Below are 26,824 nucleotides of genomic sequence, written 5' to 3'. Positions count from 1 at the left end.
AAAATTACCACTTTGATCTCTAAATTATGTGTCTCATAATTAATTGCTTTTCAGGGTATCTGTATCTTTGCAGAGGGCATACGATGACATCTTTTATTGGGTCAACCTTTCTGAAATGTTCATAGCATTGAAGCATGTAATATGTGATGAAGAGGTGTCCCAAATAACACATTGATCTTCTCTGGGAGTTCTGGATACCAAGAGCTGCTGTATCTTCTTATAGGCTGTAGTTTCTGCACCCTATTCAGAGGGATGAACTAATCTTTAAGCATCCTTTTTATTATTAACAAACATATGATTTCCACAATTTAGTATAGGAAAGGTAGTTAAGAGGTTTGGACAAGTCTTGCAAGCCATCCTTCCCTCCTATCAGGCTGTGGGTATGGTGGATCACCTCTCAGTGGCTGAGAGTAGAAACATACATGCCAAAGGGTTAACCACTTTTATAACATGTATAACATACAAAATGGAGCCTAGAACTACAGAACTGGAGTCCGGGCTGGGGACTCTAGCAGCTATGCTAAATCAACCAGGTATGATTGAGGAAAGCTACAAATCCCACTAGCAAAGAGGAATGATGTTTGCTCAGTCCAAGAATTTGCACAAGGTTTGAGATGTTCCATGCGTGCGTGTACACGAGCCTGTTCACATGCAACATATGAGCAAAACATAAGCTGAACCAATTTAGTTGACATGAATGGCTTTGTGGATAGTAAGAGGCATACCAAGTAGTAAGACTTCAATAAATATATATCACATAAGAGGTGGTTGTGGAGCTGTGTTTAGACGGATGACTGTTTCCGAAGCAGCTTCCCTAAAGATTTAGTAGCACTCTTTGTTGCTGAAGCAGTATGGCAAAACCCATGGGAATGTTAGCAGTGCCTACCAGCAGAATAGCAAATGCAATGAATGAGAATTTCTGAGCCTTAGGAGCTTACACACTGTAGAACAAAAAGAAAGTTCACCTGCCCATTGGGGTCTTGGAAGCTTTCATCTCTCTTGCAAGGTTGTTAAAGCATATGGTTTTCCCACTGTGGGATATAGAGGTCAAGGCAAGCTCTGATACAAGCAATTTGTTTTTGTTGTGCTCAGAAAAGGTCTGCTTAGGAGTAGAGCAATATTGATGATTTCTAGAGCAATTGGCTGAAGCAAAATGTCAGGATAGCATCCTTAATGCACGAGGGAGTGTGTATCTTTTCTTCTTCGTGGCTATGGTAAGGGAGCAATATGAAGTTAAAATGGCTCTAAGGCAGTGGAGGGGGGGTGAGCTCACCTAAAATTAGATTACAATCTGACAGCAATAAATCATTTTGCAAGAAGGATGAGAACTCGTGTGTATGTGCTTTTGGAGAATACAGCTTGGCTGTTAAAAAAGTGAGACACATTTGCAGAATACTCTGGTTCACAAAATATTAATCACAGGAGCACCTTGTTTAAATTATTACTCAATGAAAAGCTTTGTTACACAACTTCATTCAATTTTTTAGACTCTGATTTAGTTCATTTCATCAGCAGCATTGTAATTAAAATAATCTGTCTCCGGCAAATCTGCATTATCCATAGTCAATGGAAGATTTGTTTATTTTTAATGTGCCCATTGGTTAGCAGGGACTTTATCAGGCTTGCAGTTAGTGTGCAGCACAGTTGTTTTAGCATTATTGCACAGACTTGGACTCCAGCAAAAACGAAATGGAAGGGTCTCCAAGTATTCTCCCCATTCAAATCGAGTCATGGCATGAGTAGGAAGTTGAATGGTGTAGACCATATGGCGCAGAGGTGAAAAACCTTTCCTTTCCAAGAACCTTTCCCTTCCATGTGCTTCATATGCTGAGTGGGGCAGCAGCAAAAGTGGACAGCACAATAAAATATGGGCTTTACCTGTGTAAGTAAAGGTAAAGGGACCCCTGACCATTAGATCCAGTCGTGGCCAACTCTGGGGTTGCAGCGCTCATCTTGCTTTATTGGCCGAGGGAACCGGCATTTGTCTGCAGACAGTTTTTCCGGGTCATGTGGCCAGCATGACTAAGCTGCTTCTGGCGAACCAGAGCAGCGCACGGAAACGCCGTTTACCTTCCCGCCGGAGCGGTACCTATTTATCTACTTGCACTTTGACGTGCTTTCGAACTGCTAGGTTGACAGGAGCAGGGACCGAGCCACGGGAGCTCACCCCGTGGCGGGGATTCGAACTGCAAACCTTCTGATCAGCAAGTCCTAGGCTCTGTGGTTTAACCCCCAGCGCCACCCGGATCCCTGTGTACTGGAGGCCAATTTCTAATTTCACACATGCCTCTCTATCCTCCATCCAAGCAGGTGATGCATTATCAGAGTTCCAGGGCGCATTTAAATGAGTTAACTCCAACTGACTTACATAGAAAAATTCTGCATATGCTTATGTCTTAAACCCACTGGCATTTAAAGGATCTATCTTTGGCCAAGCCATGCTCTGCATTTTTCATCATTCGCTCAGTTAGTGTACATGTGTAGTATTAATAACATATCCGTTTCCCTGCTAACATTTCTATTTGAAAAATCAGAACTAAAGATGTGTCTGGCCTTAGATTAACTTTTTGGTTAGGGTGCTTTTCCCCGCAGATGAGGCCTTGCTCTGTGTCTGGCCATTTATTTATTCTATTTATTTCTGAAATATGAACCCTGCACCTTCAATGCCAGCTTGCCATTCACTGGGCAACCTACAAACAAAATACAAAAGTTTGTTCTGTATTATGACTGTAACATTCTCCCAAAGCTCCTCACCTTTCCCTTGGGGTGCTTCCACACAAAAACCCATGCGCCCACGTGGGAAGGCATTTTGGTCTTGAGCAGCCATTTTAGCAGCTTGATTTTTAACTTGGAAAAATTTTAATTGTGTGGCTGTGCTGCTCTTATTTTATGTTTGTCATAAGTCATTCATGTTTTTCTCATACATTGCTTTTTAATCCTTTGTTAGTTAAATCCATTTACTAAGAAACCTAACTTTAACATTCATATGTAAACAAAAATTAAGGACAGGCAAGAATATTCAATACAAATTTTTAACTAAAGGGTTATGATAACAGGAAATGCTCTTATATAATTTTACATGAAAGATAAGAGATGAAACTTCTGATCACCCCGATTCAAATATCTCAATTCCTACGATGAATTTATTGTGACAATTACATGTGGTGTTGACTTTTTGCAGTAATCCCTTGAACTGTGGCACTCATCTTGGTTTCCCTGCATTTTGGTTACTTGATTTGACCACATCTCCCCAACATATTCTGTTTAAGGAATAGCATCTAGTTGAGCAAATAAATCTGTCAAGCAATGCCAGGTTTCTTGACCAGAAAAGATAAAAACAATCTTGCATTCTTGTCAGGCTGCACTGTACAAATTGCATTTCTGCCACTATCAGTATTTTATTTTTGAACTTTGACTTTTCCTTGTGAGTAGTTCAAAACCATCGGAGTCTGGCTTTTCTGGCTGCATGATAAAAATGAGTCTCTCTTCCCTCCCCAGCCCCCTCCAACTCCACAAATAGATGAAATCAGCCCTGGGACATGATTTAGCCGCACTTGTCTTCAAAACGTTTTCCGAATCTAAACTTTGACGCCCTTCAGTATACCCCTTTGTAGTAGGCAATTGGTCTTGTGTTCACCTTCCCAGATGAAGAAACCAGAGACGGATGAGTCATTTAACTTCTCTGGTACAAATAGCTTCACAGTGTGATAGAATTGTATGTTTACACCTTGTGGTTATGTTATGTCCATGGGGGAGACAAGTGGCGGGCTGGGATAGTTTTGCTTGCATGCCTTAGTGGGGAAGTCTATGAACAGTCAGAATTACACATCGTGGGCCCAAGCCCTAGACTGATTGCTGAAAGGATAGACTGGGGTTGTAGGTGCAGGCCAAGTTACTGCAGAATAAAATTAAGTTACCTGGTGCAGTGGAAAACTCTGGCCCAGGTGGGGCTTGATTGCCCAGATTAGGAGCCCTAATTGGCACAGGTGACGGTTGTGGAGACACTCAGCTCCACCTGGTTGAGACAGGTACAAATGGAGCAAAATAGTCAAGTGGGAAGATGGATCAAACACTGCTGAGGCTTCCTATGGCTGGATCTGGTGCTGTATGTGGGTGAAGACGGTCTGGTGGGTAAATTGTTTCTTTGGAATTGTTCCTTTGGGGTTATTTCTCAGTGTAAGAGGGGTTTTTTATTGCTGTTTAAGAAGGTTTGCTGTTTGAGGGGGGCTTTGTGGCTGTTTGAGGAGGTTTTTCTATTCTGTTCAAGTAGAAATATCTTCTCCCTGCCAAGAGATCATTTAAAGAACCTGCAGTGTTAATTGGCAAAACACCTGGTGGGTTATGTTCATAAAGAAGCAAAAGGGGAGAGCTGGCATTTGCTTGGTGTGGAACAGTGACTTTGCCATAACTATGGCTAATCTTGCCATTTCTAGAGATGCAAACCTAGCCCTTTTTTGTCTAGGCATTAAGGTTTAAGGGTAGAGAGCCATGCACATGGAAACAGGCAAACAGCCCTTGGGGTCTTATGCTTGCACTGCCAGAATCCACACCCATTCCTTGGGGGTCAGCTTGCTCCTAGAATTCTTTCTCCAATGCGGTATACATATAGTAGACATGTACCTATCACTGTACATGTTTCCTAGGATGAATTGTAGCGGCATGAACCAGAACCAGCCTGAGTGTGTAGATTACTGCTACTCAGCGGTGGCACTGTGGGTTAAACCACAGAGCCTAGGGCTTGCTGATCAGAAGGTCGGCGGTTTGAATCCCCGACATGGGGTGACCTCCTGTTGCTCAGTCCCTGCTCCTGCCAACCTAGCAGTTTGAAAGCGTGTCAAAGTGCACGTAGATAAATAGGTACCACTCTGGCGGGAAGGTAAACGGCATTTCCATGTGCTGCTCTGGTTTGCCAGAAGCGGCTTAGTCATGCTGGCCACATGACCCGGAAGCTGTACATCGGCTCCCTTGGCCAATAAAGTGAGATGAGCGCCACTACCCCAGAGTCAGTCAGGACTGGACCTAACGGTCAGGAGTCCCTTTACCCTTTACCTTTACCTATCACTGTTTCCTAGGATGAATTGTAGCGGCATGAACCAGAACCAGCCTGAGTGTGTAGATTATTGCTACTCAGAGTGTCACAAACTCAGGGCAGAATCGGGCTGCTGTAAAGGAGGGTGGGGCAGGAAGCAACTTTGATTCACTACTATGGGAATGAGAGGAGGTGGAAGGAGCAAGATTGACTATCCATCTATTAGTTCATGCAAGCCGTCACCTCATGCTGAATAGCTGCTGAGTGCCAGTCTATTCAGAAGTTCCTCACTGAGGTCCCTGGTGAGGCTTGTGACCCTCTCCTTACTGCACTGGGATGTTGTTAGCCCACAATGATGTGAAGGCCAGCAGCTTGTCACTCCTGCTTGTAATGGATGGATTGTGTCCAAAATAACTAAATCTTACAGAATCTGTTTTAGATCATTCATGAAAACAATCTACTGAGCAAAGAAAGACTTAACGGTATTATACTCTATTGGTTGAACCACAGCCTAGAAGAGTTAAGGTGTTCAGGAAGATTAACACAGAAATTTAGAAGCAGAAAATTCTGGCATTTTAATTCATTGCTGTGTTCCTATGACCTAAGGTAGGTTATTCTTATTCAAATGTGCCTGTGTTACTCAAACACATTATCTTTCTCCTTTTAAAATAATCTCTGCTTTTTCCTGAGAACAGAGAACAATTGACTGCGTACAATAGCATCTCTGTCAATAGGCTGCAATTACCTGAGGCAGATACATATTTAAAATGTACATAGTTCCTTCCATGACAGGCATTTGAGAGTATTTTACAAACGCCAAACGTTTTTCCTCAAATGAAGGGCAATATATCTGTCTTAATAATGTACAGTTAGCATTTGTAGCCGCTGCTCAGGGGGTGGAAGATTATTGCCTTGATACCCTTATTCATAAACAAGCTTTCAAAGAGGCAAGAGATGTATTTTAATGAATGGGCTTAACTAAAATGACGGAAACAAAGTGACAACAAGATCCTTAGTTTAAGAATTTGCATTTCTATATAACTGAAGTAGGGACGCGGGTGGCACTGTGGGTTAAACCACAGAGCCTAGGACTTGCCGATCAGAAGGTCGGCGGTTCGAATCCCCGCGATGGGGTGAGCTCCCATTGCTCGGTCCCTGCTCCTGCCAACCCAGCAGTTCAAAAGCACATCAAAGTGCAAGTAGATAAATAGGTACCGCTCCGGAGGGAAGGTAAACGGCGTTTCCGTGTGCTGCTCTGGTTCGCCAGAAGTGGCTTAGTCATGCTGGCCACATGACCTGGAAGCTGTCTGTGGACAAACGCTGGCTCCCTCTGCCTATAGAGCGAGATGAGTGCCGCAACCCCAGAGTTGGTCACGACTGGACCTAATGGTCAGGGGTCCCTTTACCCTTTACCTATAACTGAAGTGCTTATAGTCTGATTCTACTAAGCTTTAAAAATGTGTGTGTGTGTGTGTGTCTACATGCTGATCACCAGTGCTTAATTACTGCAATGAGGCAGGCCTTATCTAATCCCTGATATAGAAACCTGGATTTGCTTATTCAGTGGTGAAAGGAAGACACTTCAAATACTTTCCCAAACCATTCTCTAATTTTGCAATTACCGTATTTTTCGCTCCATAGGGTGCACCGGACCATAGGGCGCACCTAGTTTTGGGAGGCGGAAAACAAGAAAAACTTATTCTGAACCCCAGAAGCCAGAACAGCAAGAGGGATCTGGCTTCTGGGATACCGTGTGGCTGTTCTGGCTTCTGGGATAACCGCGCCAAGCCTCTTCAGGGCAGTGGGATGAAGGTTCCCCCTGCCCGAAGAGGCTGCCCGGGGCTAAGGCAGAAGCCAGGACAGACGCGTCGCTGCGCCTTCTCTCTCTGCACAGAGAGGGAGAAGGCGCAGCGCCCTTCAGCGAAGCTGGAGAAGGAACAGAAGGAGACCCTTCTGTTCCTCCTCCGGCTTTGCAGGACAGGTGCGTCGCTGCGAAGCAGGAGAAGGAACAGAAGGAGACCCTTCTGTGCCTCCTCGGGCTTCGCTGGACAGGCGCGCCGCTCAAGGGGCGCTGCGGCTTCTCTCTCTCTGCGCAGCACCTCTCCTTCACAGGAGAGGTGCCGCGCAGAGAGGGAGAAGGCGCAGCGCCCTTCAGCGAAGCTGGAGAAGGAACAGAAGGAGACCCTTCTGTTCCTCCTCCGGCTTCCAGGTCAGGCGCCTCGCGGTGAAGCCGAGGATCCTGCATTCGCTCCATAGGACGCACACACATTTCCCCTTCATTTTTGGAGGGGAAAAAGTGCGTCCTATAGAGCGAAAAATACGGTAAACTATATGGCAAAAAGATGAAACTCGCATTATTGTTTCAGAGCCTGAAGAGGAAAGAAAAGGCACCGCCATGTGTTTGGCACTGTGACATTACTTCCAAGAATAAATTCTAGATATGTAACCCCCCCCCCCATAGGCATTTTTCACAATTCCTCTAAGGTTGTAGATTTCTGTTTCTTAAACTCAGATGTGTGTTGTTGTTGTTCATTACACTTTTATGTACTATAGCTTATTCCATTACTGCACAGGCAGTACAAGCTTTGGGGGGGGGGAGTGAAGAAGTTGCTCATATATTCATTCCTGATACATAATGCAAAGGTACTGTGAAGTTGGAACTGCATCTAGCTTCTCATTTGCAGCATAATGTGGCCCACTGGGTAAATATAGACTACTATGATTTATTGAGGAAACAGGTGTGAGCACGTTAAAAGAATGGTTTGCCTCAGAGAGATGCTTGTAATTGACTAGCAAAATGGCATATGTTGCTGTTTCGAGACAAGTTGCTATTAATCAACCAGCATTTGCTTCGTTTTCAGGAAGAAAGTAAGGAACAGACTTGGTATCCAGCCAGTGGCATTTGAATAGATATTTTAAAGAAAAAAGGAAAGGAAAGAATTGAGCCACTCTCCAATAAATTCTCCCTAGGGTGGAAACTTACAAAGGACAGAGATATGCATGAAATTCGCATATTCTAATTTATATGTACAGACAGTGGCGTAGCGTGGGTTCTCAGCACCCGGGGCAAGGCAAGTAATTTGCGCCCCCTAACCCGGGGCAAGGCAAGTAATTTGCGCCCCCTAACCTGAAGGCTGGTGCGGGGAGAAGGTCTCTCCGCCCCACCGCCAGGCTTCGGAGGAGGTCCGAGGACAGTGGGGTTCCTGCTTCCTCGAGGAGGGCTGGCCAAACACGCCCCCCCCCAAATGTTGCGCCCGGTGCGGCCGGCACCCCTGGCACCCCCCACGCTACGCCCCTGTGTACAGATGCAAATTTAGAAATAACTAGCATAATTTAAATGGAAATCCTGTACATCTTACCATAGTGGTGACCTGTATTCTTGCTAGTGATAACCTTATGCATCATGAAAATGTACCACACTAAGGCTTCAGTCCTAAACTAGGGAATAAGCAACATTTATTAGTGTGACTTCTGCACTTTAAAAATAGATTTCAAGCAATCAACAAAATCTCAACCCAGTATTAAGGCCAAGGTTACTATAGATGCATTTACCAAGTAATGTAAGTGCCATAAGTAATGTAACCCAGCATGCAGTTAACCAGATGGGAAACCACTTTGCCACATTGCCAGTCTGAGGTGAATTTGTGCATATGGTTGGATTACCACATATACAGTATGCCATATAGTTATATTACAACTTGGCAAATTTCTGCTTTACACACATATAGTTATAGAGATCAAAAATCCTATGCTAAACAAGAGGAAAATTATCTGACAGAAGAGTAATGCTGATGAAATAATATCTATATGAAAATGTAGTATGGAACAATAGCTTTCAACATGTAGTTTTGTCAATATGTGGATATATATATATATATATATTGGCCATGTTTGTGCAAATATATTGATCCTGGGGGAAAGCGTTTACCTTTATATTGCAACATAGATGGGGGGGGGGAGTACTGTAAAGGGAAATGTATTTCTTTCTCATAAAACAGTTCATCTGTGAAAATCAGTTAACTTTATTCCATCGGGATTGCTTAGGATGTGGCTTTTATTTATTTATTTATTTTCGTGTTTAGATCCTTCCCTTTTTATGCGAAACCTTGCCCTTTTGAAGGATCTGTTGCTTTATTCAAACCATAGACTCTACAGTTCGGGGAGGGGGGCGGGGAGCAATATACAATCACTGCCACCACAATATACTCAGAAATCCCACCAAAGTAAATTGCACTTACTCGCAGGTAAGTACACATAGGATTTCAAGTCAAGTCTTGCCATTTTGCAGCTGTTTACTTACATGCCCCAAAGGCAACTAGACCCTAAGAAAAGCTTTTTCTCTACTTTGGCTCTGTGCACTGGCTAAGATCCTAAAAATATTCTGTATGTTTATGGAGGCAGGAAGTATCCCCTGGAACTGATTCTTAGCATTATGACTTGATTCAGAACTATTTGCTCCTAGTTTGGCACTTTGGTGTGATTACTAGTTTCGGAAAACCTTGATGGGAGCCCATTGGAACGAGGGGCAAATTCTGTGAGCTTTATTGTGCTTAGGCAGTCCTGCTTTAAGTATTATCTCTATCTTCAGCATGTGGGTTTGCTTCCACTGTTGTGTATGAAAGGATGAGCTGGGTTCATAACTTTTCAGTCATTGGATTCAAGAGTACTGTCTAAAATCCAGCAACTTAGATTGCAGCCAAGAGATGTATTGAACTCTGAAATGCTTTGGGATCCTGGAGTCCAGAATGTCCAGGCTCCTGTTTGATCTAAAATGGGTCTAAATTCATCATAGCATCCAGTGGTGCTGAGAACCATGGAAAATGGAGTTTGAAAGTGGATCTGGGTGGGTCCACTTGTTATTCCCTCTAAAACTGGATTCCTAACTCCTCTTCAGTATAGGAGTACATTTTTGCAACAGTAGTATTAGAATATCAGTTTCAGCATACATTACTTTGAGCTGAACGGGGAAGTGTGAAGGTTGTCAATGGTTGTTACATTAAGCTCAACAATGACTGATGAACAGTCCTATAAGACTCAGTTTAGGCTATGCTCCTCAAAAGATTTGGAGCAAATCCCCCAAAGTTATATATATTTTTCCCCAACAGTAGTATAATAAAGCAGTATAAATAAGAGGTGCTTCACATTGTTAAATTGTGTATTAAATGGGGGAACTCAGCAAAAGAGCTAAGGGAACATTCCTCCTAGGCTTTTATGTCTAGTTGTCATTTTGAAAATATCATGGTATCAGCAGCACAGTCTTCATGCATCTATAAGAAACATGCCCTGTGTTTTGTAATTATGGATTTTTTAAAAACCTGAAAAGAGTTAAATCATTGCTGCCATCTGTTCATAAATTCACAGATCTGAAGGGTGTGTGCATGTTTCAACTATGTTTGAAAGAACTGAGGTCCCATTTGTGATTATTTTGAAAGAAAAATATGAATTTAAAACACACACACACCCCTTTAGTACCTGTTAGAATGCCTGTGCATTTCAGACACTGACATCTGTACTTGGGTACAAAAAGTGGCCCTTCATTTTGCCCTGGGAAACCAGAAAATGCATGTCCATTTACATGCTGTACTACTGTATTTTCTTTTCTAAAAGCTGTTGTAAAGTTCATCACAATAATGGTATATTAAAGTAATTCTTTTCACGCTGCACTGAGCTTAAAATAATGCTGAATGCATCCAGTTTTCATTAGCTAGCAATAAAAAGTCTGTTAAAATTACACTTTACATGTACTCAGTTAAATTCCTGAAAATGCATCTAAAACCTAAAAGATGCTTTGCAGCATGAAATATATGCAGCTTGATAGCAAGCAATGTCATTGCGTATTATGTTCCTATTTACCTAATCGTTAAATTACATCCATAAAATAATTTGACAATGGAACTGAAATGATATGAAACTATAGTTGCAATTCTGAGCATGCTTTCGTTGAGCTTAGTTGTATTTAACTATGTATACTTCCACATAATCCTATGTAATATTGAGGTGTAAATCTGGCTCAGTTCTTCTCAGGATACTGTAGATTATCAGTTCCAAAATCGGCAAATGAATTACCGGTATTTCGTGATCTTATACCCACTTGCCTTGTTCTTGAGTATATAAATTGGGATTTTACTATTACAGCACAATTCTATACATGTCTCATTCCATGGGATTTACATACAGAGAAGTGGGTACAGGATTGCAACCTTAGTCTTTTTTTTAACTATGGCACATCACAGTTGCCTTCATACATAAAGCTCAATTTGTTCATTCTCCTGAATGGCACATCAGGGCAGATTTTCCTCTGGTGGCATTTTGTATCCTTATGCTTTTAAGATCTGATCTGAAGTGCTTTCTTCTTTTTGGTTTCAAAGACAGGGCACCGTCTGTGACCTCAGAGGTCATGTTTAATTCCAGGTGCCATTTGTGAGCCATTGTAAATGTGAAAATGTGACTATAGAGGCACAGTCGCTGTCATAATGTTATCTCCCTTTCCCGCCTTCAAAGCACAGCAAAGATTATTCTTCACTTATTCTGGATGCCACCAAATGTGAGGCATTATCATGAAAACCACATTATCGCAGTAATTTGGGGCCTTTGGGCATCTGATGTGGCAATTGCCTTCATTGGGTCCTGGTACGTCATTTATCATTGGAGTGGTCTACCCTGCTGAAATGTGCCCTTTGTGGGCAGAGGCAAAGCTAATATACTTTCAAAGTGTATTTGAATTGCCTCAATAAATCACAGCTGTCAATGTCAGCATTTTGATCATTTGCCGGGACAATATGTTATCTTCCTGCTTTTGGGTGCCTGTCGGGACTTTTATTTGTGCAAATTGTAGTGCATCATAACATGAAATTATGCAAAGCGCATTCTGATGACTTCTTTTATTATTTCATTTTAAGATGGAAAGTATGCTTCAGAATAAAGAAGGCCCATTTGTGGGGTTTGTTTTATAGTCGTAATTAGGGTTTTATTTTTATCAGTTGACTATAAAAGTGGTTGAAGCCTGTTTTTAATGTGTTCATTTTCATCCTCTTAAATAGTTTATGTTGCAGACTGTATTTTCATTTAGAATCTGAGGCTTATATGCATCATTCTTTGCTGGAGAAGATGCCAAGAAACATTACCCATCTTCCTACTAACTAACCCCTAACAACTCCTATGCTGTAAATTGCTACACAAACCAAATTAGTTAGATACCGTACAGCAGATAAAAGTGTCTTTCTCTTTCAATAAGCAGGGCATGATCTGAGAGTCTATAACACAGCCACTTTGCTCAAGATAAGCAGGTCTGCGACTGGCCAATGCCTTAATGGGAGACCATATGAGAACCTCATGGAAGTTGCCTTTCATTTTGCGTGTTGAGTCCCACAGTGCCACCCCCCAATAATTCACACTTCACACATCAATTTTTGGTTAAGGTTTATGGCATAATTTTGGCCACAACTTTATTCAAAATACAAAAAATGTGAGTGGTTGCTTAGGCATTGGTTATGACTATCTGTCCTTGCCCCCCAAGGACAGAGCTGGCCCCTTCCGGACACCACCGGAAGCCAGCGTGGGAAACAAGTATTGGGTGAGAAATGAAGCTGGGAATCAGACCCACACTTCTCACCCTCATGTTCCTGTGGGGCTTGCACGGCCCAAGTCCGACTCCACGGACAAGGACGAAAGAATGGCAAGCCCCTGGATTCCTTTAACAGAATTCCCTTTCCGCATCATTTGGAGGGATAGGCACTTACCCCTCCAAGCACCAATTTAACCAATGCCTAACCGCCAACCTTACAAGTTGTGACGATTTGCTACGCAGTAGGCAAAAACCAAGTGGCACCAGCCAATCAGCCAAATGGCAAAATTCCTACCAGGCCCCCGCTCAAAGGCGGACGACCCCATGACAGGCATAGCAAGGTCAAGTGAACCAAAAAAAGAAACCACCCTATAAAAGGGAGGGGGCGGGTGATCCGGTGCAAAACGGCCAAGAGGACGTCCCATCGTCTGGCCCCTATATTTAAAGCCTCTGACCCCTCCTCCAAATTGGCAACAATCAAAAATCCCCAGCAACCCAATTAACCCTTTTAAAGCTTGGGTTCCACCAAATCTGCCTAGTCATGACACAGTGGCCTGTTCCCCCAACCGCAACACGTGCTCTCTGTTAGGGAGAACATGCTTTGTGGTGGAAGAAAAATGAGGTATAAATGTGCTAAATCAGGGGTAGCCAACCTGATTTCCTGCAGTTGTTGCTCTACTCCAAGTCCCATCAGCCCCAGACAACATGGCCAATGGTCAAGGATGATGGGAATTAGCTCAGCAACATCTCACACAAACAGTGCTTAACTGTGGTTAAGGAAAGAAAGCCATGCTTAGGTCAAGGCATGTGGACAAAGAGCAAAAAGCATCCATTCATTATGAATATTATTGGTATCCAATTCAAGAGCTTTGCTACATCTAGACATATCCAATGATTGAACACTAGATTTATCTTTCCCCCCTTTAAACATTACAATTTCTATATACAAAACCAAAGCCTTGCTAAAATTCTTATGGAATATTTATTTGTTCATTACTTGCAGCCTAATTTGCTTACACTTTTGCAGAAGTTTTTGTTCTAATATAGAGTGAGATATTGAAGAAACAAGCTCTAAAGAAGGCAGCTTTTGAAGTTAGGAATGATATATTTGCTAGGAATATATATCTTAACTTGAGGATTAAATTGCCATATCCTTTTGTTTTAATGTCACATTAATCACCAAAATAGGACAATAGCTAAAACCATAAGGAACATTTTATCCTGCATATTTCATTTCCTTGTCATTAGGAAAAACCTTTGTTACTTTTAATTACATATTGTAGTGGTGATTTGTTGTTTGGTGGATCTTGGTGGGAGCTGATCTTTCTGCAAATGATGTCCAAGCTTTGGATGAATTAATATAATCATATACCACTACCCTCCTAAAAAACTAAAGTGATTTTTTTGTGTAGTTAGCTATTTTAAGTGCTTTTAATATTAGTTTTTGCAGAGGAATAAATTCATTGACTTGGTCTAAATAATCATATCTCAATAAGCCAAAAATATGGACAAGCCTTTTAGCCATTCACTCAGCCTCTCTGTTTCCTCCCAGGAGGTCTCCCATTAAATATAGTTTTTCCCATTCCATCTGATACTGATAAACTATGGCTAACAGCTTTGGAGCAAACCCAGAATATTAAACCATGGTTTCAAGTTGGTTTAATATCATGAAGCTGTTAAAAACAATTTTCCAGTTCAGACGAAACAAAAAAACTATTGTTAATGGGAGACTTCATGGTATTCCTGCTTGCATAAAAGGAGTTGTGAAGGATCTGTATGTGTGGCCAGAACCATAGAGGCTAGTGGCACAAGACGCAGGGGCACAAAGTTCTGGAGGGCGCCAGGGAAGAGGTGGAGGCTGGACGTGGCACCTCCCGGCATCATTGACTGCCCTCGCCCGCCTCCGCCATGCCACGCCAAAGCAGTGCCGCGCCTGGAGCCTCTGTCTGGCATGGCCACCGCGGCACAGTGGCCAGCGGAGCCAGGAGGCGCTGCGTCCAGTCTCTGCCTCTTCTCCGCCGGAGGAGCCCCCCTCCAGCTGCTGCCTGCCTCCTCCAGCTCCGCCGGCAGTGCCGTCCTCCCTAAAAAACTCTGGGAAACAGGCAGTGGGCGGGCACCAGAGGGAGCTTTGCACACACCGCCAGATATGCTTAAGACGACCCTGGCCAGAAGCCAAGATATACCGTATTTTTCGCTCCATAAGATGTACCAGACCATAAGGCGCACCTAGGTTTGGGAGGAGGAAAACAACAAAAAAATATTCTGAATCCCAGAAGCCAGAACAGCAAGAGGGATCTGGCTTCTGGGATACCGTGTGGCTGTTCTGGCTTCTGGGATAACCGCGCCAAGCCTCTTCAGGGCAGTGGGATGAAGGCTCCCCCTGCCCGAAGAGGCTGCGCGTGGCTAAGGCAGAAGCCAGGACAGACGTGTCGGTGAAGGGGCGCTGCACAGTTCTCCTCTGCGCAGCACCTCTCCTTCACAGGAGAGGCGCTGAACAGAGAGGGAGAGCTGCGCAGCGCCCCTTCAGCGAAGCAGGAGGAGGAACAGAAGGGTCTCCTCCTGTTCCTCCTCCCACTTCGCTGAACGGGCGTTGGGCAGCTCTCCCTCTCTGTGCAGCGCCATTCGCTCCATAAGACGCACTCACATTTCCCCTTACCTTTTAGGAGGAAAAAAGTTTGTCTTATGGAGCGAAAAATACGGTAAATGACTGGACTCTCCCATTGCTTAGTTTCACAAATGGTTTTACCAAAGCCAAGCAGGTCCTTGTAAGTCCATTCCATTGGGTCACCAACATGATGTGCACAAGTGGCCTTCAAGACATTTGAGAGCACCTCTTGTTGTCCCCTTTCTGGTGTTATTAGGGTGGTTACCTTTGGAAAGTAGATAAAGGTATGGGAAGGGAGAAGTTGGAAGAGCTCATTCCCACTTCCTCTTGCAGCTCCAATGTGCTTTTCAATGTTCAGACTGGTCCCCAAGCAGCTGAACAGAAAGTTGAATGACAGGAGGTAAGGAAAAGTGAGGTGCTGCGGGAATCGGAGGGGGAAAGATAGAAAGCCTGTGCATACAAACAAGTCAGTTCTGATAAAATAAATATCCTTAAAACGGCAAAAATGTTGTACCGTTTCCCCATCACCACCAATGCCAGATCATATCTGCCCCCATTGACTCGATTGTGAAAATAACCGGTCCAGGGCTTCCAGGGCACAGAAACATGGAGTCTAGTAGGGAGGAGGGACACGATACTTGAACCCATTGCCCGCCACTGTTACCCAGATTCAGATTGGGTGTCCTGTGCATAGAGGATGGAAACCTCCCATTGAGGCAAATGGGAGACTTCATCACAATGTAAATTGCAGGTGTGCCCTCCCCACCCCCGGTCAGAAGCAAGACCACCACAGAGGGCAAAGCGCTAAAGCCCCCAACCCACGATCCCAACCCAGATAAGGAGAACCATACTGGCAATTTGAGTACCTTGTATTTAAATGTAATCAGTTAATGTGTGTTCTAATAAATTCTGGGCAGCTTCATGTGGTCAGTAGATTGTTTTAAGAGAAAAGCATGCTGCTGCCTCTTCCCTGCCTACCAGGGGGTGGTTCGCAGCACAAAAACACAAAATACACAATAAAAGCACGAACAAGAACAAAACAAATCCATAACCTGCCCCTTCATAAATGTATTCTTCAAATGTGGTTGCAAAGACCTCTCTCTGTCACCCCCAAATGCATAGACATTTGCCCACTGACAAGTCTTCCTCTGATGATAAGCTTGAGTTAAATACAAGTTTAAAATCAGATACCATATTTGGGGGACATAGCTTATAGAGACTGCATTTGCCAACAATGCAAAATTGTTTTTGTTTCGCACAATGCTGGCTTTGGTGGAAACATCTTTATTACCCTCATCTCCACAAAGCCGCAGACTGTCCTTTGGCGTCAGTGAGCTCAGCAGCATGAAACGTTTTTCTTCCTTTCACTCTGTTCTTGCTTGTGTCATTTATTGGCTGGGTGACGCTTTTGTCTCTTATAAAATCCAAGGATTTCAGAATACTGAGAACGCCTGCCTAGGCAGTGTTCAAGGGCTGTGGCTCAGTGCTGGAGCATCTGGTCTGTATGCAAACATTCTGAGGTTCAGTTCCTGGCATCTCCTGTTGGAGCTGGCAATGTTTCCTGCCTCAGATTCTGGAGAGGTGCTACCAGTCTGTGTAGACAATACTGAGTCAGATGGAACCAGTGCTCTCACTAGCTTTCATTGTATCCATGTAGATGTTTGCTTGGAAGTCAGTTCCTCTGAGCTTCATTGTGCTTACTCCTAAGTAAGTATACATTGACCTGGAATGTTGTACAGTGGTGCCCCGCAAGACGAATGCCTCGCAAGACGGGAAACTCGCTAGACGAAAGAGTTTTCCTTTTTGGAGGTGCTTCGCAAAACGAATCTCCTATGGGCTTGCTTCGCAAGACGAAAATGTCTTGCGAGTTCCTGCGGGGTTTTTTCCCTTCCCCTCCTTTTTCTAAGCCGCTAAGCCGCTTATCAGCTGATCTGATAAGCCGATAATCCACTAAAAGCTGCTAATAGCGCTAATCCGCTAATCCGTCAATGGGCTTGCTTCGCAAGATGAAAAAACCACTAGACGAAGAGAATCACAGAATGGATACTTTTCGTCTTGCGAGGCACCACTGTACTCATTTAGTTCCGATATTCATGCATGGATTGCACTGGTAATGCATTTGCACCAGGTTTAGGGCTACAGATAGTTTCCAGGACTGGAGACAAGCCGATTTCCCTAAATTATACTGCTATAATTGAAGCCCCTGATTTAGAATGTTGCAAGCGAAAATAATTGCAGTTGCTTCGCCTTACGGTCACAGCCCCAGAAAGGCTCATTTTTAAAATAAGAAACAAAAATGAATGTTTCTTTTCAGAATTCTGTGGCTGCCTTGAGTTTCATGTTATATAAAAGGTACCCTTAATATTTAACTTAATAAAAAAAATAATGTGTGTTTGAAAATGCAAGGGGTATTTTGAAGCATAAAAACAGAAGGGTACCTGAAGGAGCATAAAGCCCAGAAACAGCAGGCGCAAGGTTGGATTTCAATAGGAAACCATTTTCCAATATCAAGACATTCTCAAAGCTGCACTGTGTTTTGGAAGTGCTTTTTTGTATGAGAAAAAGAACAGACGAGGTGCTTTCTTGCAATGGGGAAGTGGTTCCTTAGCTTGCTCGAATCCATATTTCTCCATTCATTTCTTCCCCATTTAAATACCTACTCAGATACAATTGTGTCAAATGAAAGCTCTCTCGCGTTCCCTATTCTGATGTAAAAAAAAAAAAAAAACCAAACCCAAGTGTGATCATTTATCTTTAAATTGTTCAACTGTGCCCTGTCTTGTGTTCTTGTTAATAATGCCACATCTCCTAGGAGCCATCTCTCATTCAATTTCCTCACATAAACTACAGGATTGACCTTACCTACTGTTCCCTTGGAGAGAAAATAGAAAATAAGCTGAAATGCCAACCTACCTTAATTTTAAAAAAATGCTTTCAAATATATATGTTTTTATTACGCAAATCATGGACACATACCACAAGCGCTTTTTGTTTTGGCTTTTTCTGTTGGTAGAAATGAAGAGTGAAATTAAGACTAATTAAAACTAGTTTACCACTCAACAGTGTATGTTTTTGTTTGAATGGTAGTTTGATGAGTTAGCATGACCAAAATATTTTATTCACGCCCTGCTGAAGAAACTGAGGTGGAGCGAAATTACTGCGTAATTAAGGTTACCAGGTTTTTTTGATTTATGGTTACTGTATATTAATAAATAGCAGACCAGTAGTGGCTGGTGGGGGGAAATGGATAATTGAGAAAAGATACACTGCAATATTGCCATTTTTTTTTCTCCAGTAGGAGGAAAGCATTTATTTCAAAGGACTTACTGCCCACTGAAACAAAGCCAGCCAGTTGTGTCTGATTCTGTACAGCTCATCTCAGCTATCTGCCAATCTCCCATTCCCACCACCCTTCTGAGTAATACCCCTCCCCACCTTCTCACTATATAGAAGGATCTGGCAACTTCTGTTTCAGTGTATCTGAAGAAGTGTGCATGCACACGAAAGCTCATACCAAGAACTAACTTAGTTGGTCTTTAAGGTGCTACTGGAAGGAATTTTTTTATTTTGACTATGGCAGACCAACACGGCTACCTATCTGTAACTGATTCTGTACAGGCATCCTACCTGCAGATTGAATGAAATAATGTGGGCATTAGGAAAGTACATAAGCAAACTCCACTATCGTCCTATGTCCAGCTGCTTTTGCTTTTTCTGCTATTCTAGCCTCCTCCTAAGTCCCAGATGGGGATATTCAAAATTCCTTCCTCCTCTTGCTTAGCAACAGGGAAAGCGGTTACCTGTACTGTACTGAGGAATGCTGCTGCCTGCCTGCCAAGTGCCAAAGCCTCCGTCTTGTTTTGTTGTATAACTTTCTTTAAAAGTGTCTGGTTGACGTACTTTAAAAAATTAAATAAAGCTAAGAGTCTGGGGGCCCTGTTAGTGGTCCTGGTTTAAATTGCGAAAGAGACAAAATTTAACTAGGGGTAGGAGGCCGGGATTATAAAGGCCTTCTTTTGCAAACATTCGAGATTGCATGGCCAAAATATGCAGTATGTTTTAAGACTACTATACTTAATTTTGCAATCACCACTTTAGTGTGTTGTTGTGGTTAGTAGAAAGGAGTTTTCTCAGTTGGAAGCAAGCTAACAGAAAGATGATCTAGTTTTGCACTGCAGCAATACACAGGTAAGCTTACATCCCCCTAGAATGATGTAGTAGCACGTTGGGTTCAGTAAGTGCAGATGAACAGAGCCCTTTTAGTGACAGTGTTACTATAAATATACCGCTGCTTAGCTGAAAACAAGTCTTGGGAGGTTGGGATTTCTATACCAGAACTAAAGGGCATTTTAAAATCAATAGCATTAGGAGATAATACACCAACAATAATAATCTACAGAGGATACTAGTTCAAAGCTCTGCTCTTGTGCAGCTCTAGCTAAATAGAGGAATCTTTGACATAATAATTCTAAGACTATTTGCCACACTTGCTATGTTCAGTGAAACTAAGAAGGGTGCCACCAGCTTAAGAGTGTTTTGATCTTCCGCAATTTGAGAGAATACCGATATCATTAGCACCAGAGAAAATTAGCCAAATCCTGCATTAATGGCAAGCTTCACTGCAGGGGTGTGGTATATTTTAAGATAAAGGGAATTTTCCCATTGAAGTAAACAAAGACCTTCCCAGGCTTTGTATTTTGATTGAGCAGCTCAGGAAATTGCATGTACAGTGAGGGGAGGAAAGTATTTGATCCCCTGCTAAATTTGCCCGTTTGCCCTCTGACAAAGAAATGACCAGTCCATAATTTTAATGGTAGGTTTATTGTAGCTGTGAGAGACAGAATAACAGGAAAAACCCCAAAAACCCAGAAGACAAAAGTCAGAGATTGATGTGCATTATAATGAGTGAAATAAGTATTTGATCTCTTTGCAAAAGATGACTTAGTACTTGGTGGCAAAACCCTTGTTGGCAATTACAGAGGTCAGAAGTTTCTTGTAGGTGGCTACCAGGTTTGCACACATCTCAGGAGGTATTTTGTCCCACTCCTCTTTGCAGATCCTCTCCAAGTAAGATTTCGAGGCTGATGTGTAGCTACTCGAACCTTCGGCTCCCTCCACAGATTTTCGATGGGATTAAGGTCTGGAGACTGGCTAGGCCACTCCAAGACCTTAATGTGCTACTTCCTGAGCCACTCCTTTGTTGCCTTGGCCATGTGTTTTGGGTCATTGGCATGCTGGAATACCCATCCTCGACCCATTTTCAATGCCCTGGCTGAGGGAAGGAGGTGCTCTCCCAAGATTTGACGATACATGGTCCCGTCCATCATCCCTTCGATGCGGTGAAGGTGTCCCGTCCCCTTAGCAGAAAAACACCCCCCAAAGCATATGTCCCCCTCCATGTTTGACGGTGTGGATGGTGCTCTTGGGGTCGTAGGCAGCATTCCTCCTCCTCCTCCAAACACGGCAAATTGAGTTGATGCCAAAGAGCTCGGTTTTGGTCTCATCTGACCACAACACTTTCACCCACTTCTCCTCTGGTTCATTCAGATGTGCATTGGCAAACTGCAGATGGGCCTGTACATGTGCTGTCTTGAGCAAGGGGACCTTGCGGGCTCTGCAAAATCTCAGTCCTTCACAGCATAGTGTGTGACCAACTGTTTTCATGGTGACTATGGTCCCAGCTGCCCTGAGATCATTGACAAGTTCCCCCCGTGTAGTTCTGGGCTGCTTCATCACCGTTCTCCTGATCATTGCAACTCCACGAGATGAGATCTTGCATGGAGCCCCAGACCGAGGGAGGTTGACAATTATTTTGTGTTTCTTCCATTTGCGAATTATTGCACCAGCTGTTGTCAACTTCTCACCAAGCTGCTTGGCAATAGTCTTGTAGCCCAGTCCAGCCTTGTGCAGGTCTACAATCTTGTCCCTAACATCCTTGGACAGCTCTTTGGTCTTGGTCATGGTGGCTAGTTTTGAATCTGCTGGATTGATTGCTTCTGTCTACAAGTGTCTTTTGTACAGGTACTGTAACAAGCTGGGATTACAGGTAAGACCTCTTCTTTACAGCAGGTGCTTCTAATCTCAGCTCATTACATACAGTGAAGATACCAGGTAGCCTGACATCTGGCTGGTTGATAGGGGATCAAATACTACTTTCACTCATTATAATGCACATCAATCTCTGACTTTTGTCTTCTGGGTTTCTGGGGGCTTTCCTGTTGTTATTCTGTCTCTCACGGCTACAATAAACCTACCATTAAAGTTATGGACTGGTCATTTCTTCGTCAGAGGGCAAATGGACAAATTTAGCAGGGGATCAAATACTTCCCCCCCCCCTCACTGTATGTAGCAGTCATGGCAGCAGGTGTTTACTTTTAAAGAAGAACTTTTGAGTAGAAAAGAAGTAGTTGTGCCTGGTTCTTTTCATGCTGATCATTTTCCCTGTTGTATATCTCCCTGGCCTGTGTTGGTTTTCCCCTGCAAGGCTGCAAAGACATGTTTCTCTTTGTAAATATGCATCTGGAACCTTGCAGAAGAAACTAGCTGGAGAGGAGTTTTACCAATCCAAACAAAATGGAACCAAGGTATAGGTTCCCAAAAAGATCCTGATAAGAGTCTGTGTTCCCGTAGTAGGGAGAATTTTTTGTATCTTTGGTAATACGTAACAAACTGGAACCATCTACTTAAATGCTGTGCATCTTATTTATATATCCGAAAGCTTCTGCCTCTTTTACCAGTAGCAGTAGTTTAATAATAATCCTTATGTCTTTTGTAGAATTATGCTTAATGTGCATGTAGCAGGAAGAATCATTGAATTGTCTTTATACTCCCTTCAAATAATCCCCTCTCTTCCAAAATAACTATATGTAGCTCCTCCTTTGTCTGCGGGCTTAATCACAATATTGGAATTGTTTTTCAGTGCTTCCAATGCCAATGTTGCTTTTAACGTACAATTTAACAAACTGCCAGATGCAATATTTCTTCAAACCTCCTTTTCAAAAATATGAATATTTGGATATGGTGGTGACGGTAGTACATACCTGGAGGTTCCTAAATCATAATCTTGGGAAATGCCAAAGACAGTTTTCAATTTTAGATATCATATTAATTCTAAAACATCTCTTCTAGTGTAGTGTGTATTGTTGTTAATGTCACATTGTACGTATTATCTCTTTGGGACTATCAGGACTGAAGTTCTTTGGCATTTGAGGGTGTAAAAAATGAATTCAAGATCTCTTACTGCTGTTGCCACTCTCTACTGTAAATCTACTCTGAGGGTATATGTTAATGTACTAGTTTTTAAAATCTGTGCTAGGTGTTTCACAAGCCTTGTTTAATCGCGCAGTCATGACACAATTAAGTGGCTCATTATTCTTGCTTTACCATTGAACGACAGAAACTGAAAAGTAGTGAGTATCCCCAAGCCAAATAATAAATCTTTAGTCAAGCAGGAATCTCAAAGATGGCATCCCGTAACACACACTGCCCTTTGCGCTGTGACTAAACACATTAAGGCTGCAATCCTGCACTACTTCCTTGAGACTAGGCACAATTAACTAGTTATATAATTGAAGCAAGTTTATTTTAATCCTGCTCTTAATCCCCAAAAAAGACAAGTCTCCCAGAGCAGCTTACAAATCACCAAAGAAAGTCCCTGTCCTCTATCTTGCAATAAAATAAGACATTACACTGAAGGCAAGCCAATGATAACATCATCATCATCATCATTTTTTATTTATACCCCGCCCTCCCCAGCCAAGGCGGGGCTCAGAGCGGCTTAATCTGGATCACATGTGCCTGGAGCAATACTTTGGTAGTTTTCTGGCAAAAGGGGGCTAAGAAGGAGTCCCTCTGTTCATGGTGTTCATGGGGATATAATTGGTGATGTGTTAGGCAAGACTGTCCGTATGTGACTTAGAGCCTGGCAGCCTATTTGCAGATATAGCACATTTGTATAGAATGACTTACGCGAGGCTTGTGTGGTGGGCACTTGTAAGTGGAAGAAACCAGAGACCCTGCAATGCTTCGGTACTTGCGGAATATTTCTGAAGGCCATGGTGACAGCATGGTACTAAAATTTGTAAATCACTCTTGACAATGGGTTATCTTTTCCTAAGCCACTTAGACTTGAGGGAGCGGGATTTTACTGTTTTGTGGCACGGACATTTATATGAATAGATTAAAAAGCCTCAGAATCTGCCCCAGGGCTAAAGTCAAAGCTAAGTCTGCTAGTCTGCAAAGGCCAGTAAAATCCTTTATCTTAAAGGAAAGCAGAATTCAGGCCTGGGATTTTGGGCTGACATTTGCCTCCAAAGCTAAATCTAGAAGAGGAAGGGGGGGCTTGGCCCTTCCAAAATAGACTTGTTATTTGCAAAAGGATCTAGATTGAGATAATGAAAGCAGCAAACCTATTTTAATTACACTCCTGGGTTACACGGCTGGCAGAGGTGTGCAACTGCTGTGCTTTGTCTTTTAAGCACCATAGGCTCATTAAGAAATTAAAACAGTGGTGAGCCTTTCATACAGCAACGCTCCCTCTGGGGGTGCTTTAAATTTTCTGACTGTCTGCATAGTGATACGGATCATAAAAGTTCAGAGAATTACCTCAATAAGATGACAGCCTCGTCCATTTACATGGGAAATCCAATGCTCCCTTTTTCCTCGGAGGCACTCATTGAAAATCCATGCACGGCTCATTTCTCTGGCCATTTAACAATGTGTCTCATGTTTGTCCTGATTAAGGGGGGGGGGGAGACACCCTGTCTTTGTAGCAGATATAACATGGAGGATGATATAATTGCAGTAAAGAGGCCCCAGAGCTTGCGGTAATAGGGTGGTTCATCTGATGTGTGCTGCCGTTGGAAAATAAGCCCTGTATGTATGTACTCGGGGGATAGTAAAGAGGCTTTCAAGGAGTACACTAGATGTAGTATGAAAGCTAATGAGGAACAGCAAAAGCATGGAGGAAAACCTGTTTCATACTTCTGCGTCTTCCACTATACCCTGCCAGTTTTTCCTGAAACGTATAAGTACTTTGAATAAGTTCCATCCTGCCTTTCCATTTTGCCCCGTCCTTTCCTTACCATACTTATATCTAGGCTACCTAAAAATAGGCAACGGCATGCAGGGTTGAGCATGCAGAACAGGGGTCGGCAACCTAAGGTCCATAGGACACAAGCAGCCCATGGGGGTTGTTTATCCGGCCCCCGAGCCACCCCCGAACTGAGCCACCCACTCGGTGAATCAGCGCGGTGCAGGGACTCGCTTCCGTGGCACCAGAAATCGCAGACACACGCACTCACACATGCGATCCAGCCCACAAAGAGATCTCTGCTGGAGTGAACCGGCCCAGGTGAGGTCAACCTTGTCAACCCCTAATGCAGAAGAACCAGTGTGGTTCAAATGCAGTTCCGATTGGCTAGTGCCTCACCCCTGCCTCCTAAATGGCATCAGTAATACACTTTGTGGCAAGCAAAGAATGTTCTCAAGGCTGAAACTGGTGGAGGACTATCCTAGTTCCAACTTCATCTTTCTTCTATACTCAGCCCAGTGTAGTGGTGAACCTTGGGGTCTCACACTTCAGCGGCGCCCTGTGGAGTGCCAAAATTCAGGGCCCCTCGCCTTCCATTCTACATCATAGTTGCGGCATAGTTAGTTTGACTTAGTGTTACATCCCAATGTGGCCATAGTGGCACTGAAACAAATCATGTGCACAGATGTTTAGAATGGATATGTACCAAGCTGGAATGTATCTAAAGGCTAGTGGTGTGCGGTCAGTGGACTTAGTCCCCTAAATGTCCCTGGTAAATTAGAGTATTAAAGCCTGTCACCTCCAAAGCCCAAGAAGCTTCTGCCCGACTTAGGAAGGGAAGCATGATGTCCATGTGTGTGTCGCCCCCTCCCCCCATTGCCCTCGCAAGCAGGGGCCTCTGGCCCTAACTAGTCCCCTATGAAAAAATTCACTGCACACCACTACAGAAGACCATCTTAAATCAGGATTTTCTTTACACCATCCCATATGCTCTCATATAATCCAATTACACATTACCCTCCAGTGTGGTGTAGTGGTTAAGAGCAGTAGTCTTGTAATCTGGTGAACTGGGTTTGCGTCTCTGCTCTTCCACATGCAGCTGCTGGGTGACCTTGGGCCAGTCACACTTCTTTGAAGTCTCTCAGCCCCACTCAACTCACAGAATGTTTGTTGTGGGGGAGGAAGGGAAAGGAGATTGTTAGCCGCTTTGAGACTCCTTAAAGGGAGTGAAAGGCGGGATATCAAATCCAAACTCTTCTTCTTCTCCATACATAAGAAAACACCAACACCCATGTTAGCGTGTGTTACAAGCGAAACATTGTGATGACATTAAACATTACAACTGAGTAAAATAGATAATTCTTCCCAAAATATGAGGCAGGGACATGGTTCAGTTCCAAGAACGGTATCCCATTGTATTGTTTAAATACAGGAGGCGCTGTGGAAGTATGCACATGAATGAGAGGTGGGAAGATTATTTAAATCTGGATACTGCCATCTTCTAAAATAGGTAGCCAGAGAACTAAGGACAGCTTTTTCACATAAGCACTGCTATCATTTAATATGTGATGGTCTCTCTCTCAGTCTCTTTTTGTTTTCAATTATGCATAGTGCCATTCTATCAACTTTGTGGTGGCGCTCAGAGAATAAGCTCACTTCAGGCAAATAAGAGTTTCTTCAGCAAGCAAATAGTGTGCTATTTCCATGTGAAAGTATATGAGTGTCATGGCAGCCCAATTTCTATTCATGAGTAGTTTGTTGTTCAATATACCTCACGACTCGGCGATCATCTGCTAGGCATCTCTCCATTGTGCAAGGAAATAGAAAGCAAACGAAATCACTGCAAATGTCACTCCACCAAGAGCTAATAACTTTTCTCTGAAGACTTGTGTATGTACAGCACATCTGGCTGGGAGTACTGAATTGCCTCATATTAAAAAATATATCTCTGATTGATATTGTAAGGTCACTTCCCCCCACCCCAAAGTAACCTCACCCTGATTGACAATTCAATTGAAAAGTCTGCATACAGACCAGAAGTGTCACTTCAACTGTTGTTTTTCTGCCTAATCATTTTCTTTATCTGCCTCATTCTTTCTCTTGGTGATTTTCGTTTTTAAAAATGCACATCTCAAACAAGGAATATTCAAGAAAACACAAAATACACTACAAATAATAATACAATATATTGCACAAAGATGAAATCCAAAGCCTAAAATTATGACCCAGATACATTTTTCTAAGTGAGTAACTACATCTCCTGTCCTGAAGGAATCCCTGCTTCCACTTAATATGCCTAGGAGAAACTTACATTTTATCAGTCTTCCACAAGAAAGAAAGGAACCCAATTGAGCAGGCATGGCCAAACTTGGCCCTCCAGATGTTTTGGGACTACAAACCCCATCATTCCTTGCCACTGATCCTGTCAGCTAGGGATGATGGGAGTTGTGTTCCCAAAACATCTGGAGGGCCAAGTTTGGCCATGCCTGCAATACAGCAAAGACTGTACGCTTGCTGTTGAGTTATCTTTGGCTGATGGCTATTTTCTCCCCCTTTAATAGATTTCTTTTCCCCTGACATTGCAGGACCTGGGAA

General features: G+C 43.0%; 2 protein-coding genes across 29 annotated transcripts in view; one reads left to right on the top strand and one right to left on the bottom strand.

Moving 5' to 3' along the window:
* LOC308570203 (uncharacterized protein) overlaps positions 1 to 26,824 on the bottom strand; it is a 91,839-nt gene that overhangs the window by 6,299 nt on the left and 58,716 nt on the right. For 3 of the 8 annotated variants that reach the window (XM_081165028.1, XM_081165029.1, XM_081165030.1), the window contains exons 3-4: positions 15,464 to 15,572; positions 8,389 to 8,467 (exon numbers count right to left, since the gene is read on the bottom strand). The exons of the other annotated variants lie outside the window; for them this stretch is intronic. In XM_081165028.1, coding sequence (XP_081021154.1) covers positions 8,389 to 8,467; positions 15,464 to 15,572 — 188 coding nt within the window. The remainder of the gene's footprint in view (positions 1 to 8,388; positions 8,468 to 15,463; positions 15,573 to 26,824) is intronic. 8 annotated transcript variants of the gene reach the window in all.
* Positions 1 to 26,824, top strand: part of ARPP21 (cAMP regulated phosphoprotein 21) — a 248,662-nt gene that overhangs the window by 218,670 nt on the left and 3,168 nt on the right. The gene's annotated exons all lie outside the window — the stretch shown is intronic.

This window comes from Podarcis bocagei (genome assembly GCF_964188305.1).
Source record: "Podarcis bocagei genome assembly, chromosome: 12".
In the NCBI taxonomy this organism is placed as follows: domain Eukaryota; kingdom Metazoa; phylum Chordata; class Lepidosauria; order Squamata; family Lacertidae; genus Podarcis; species Podarcis bocagei.
The sequence above is the reverse complement of the archived record's forward strand: the minus strand, read 5'-3'. Positions and strand labels throughout refer to the sequence as shown.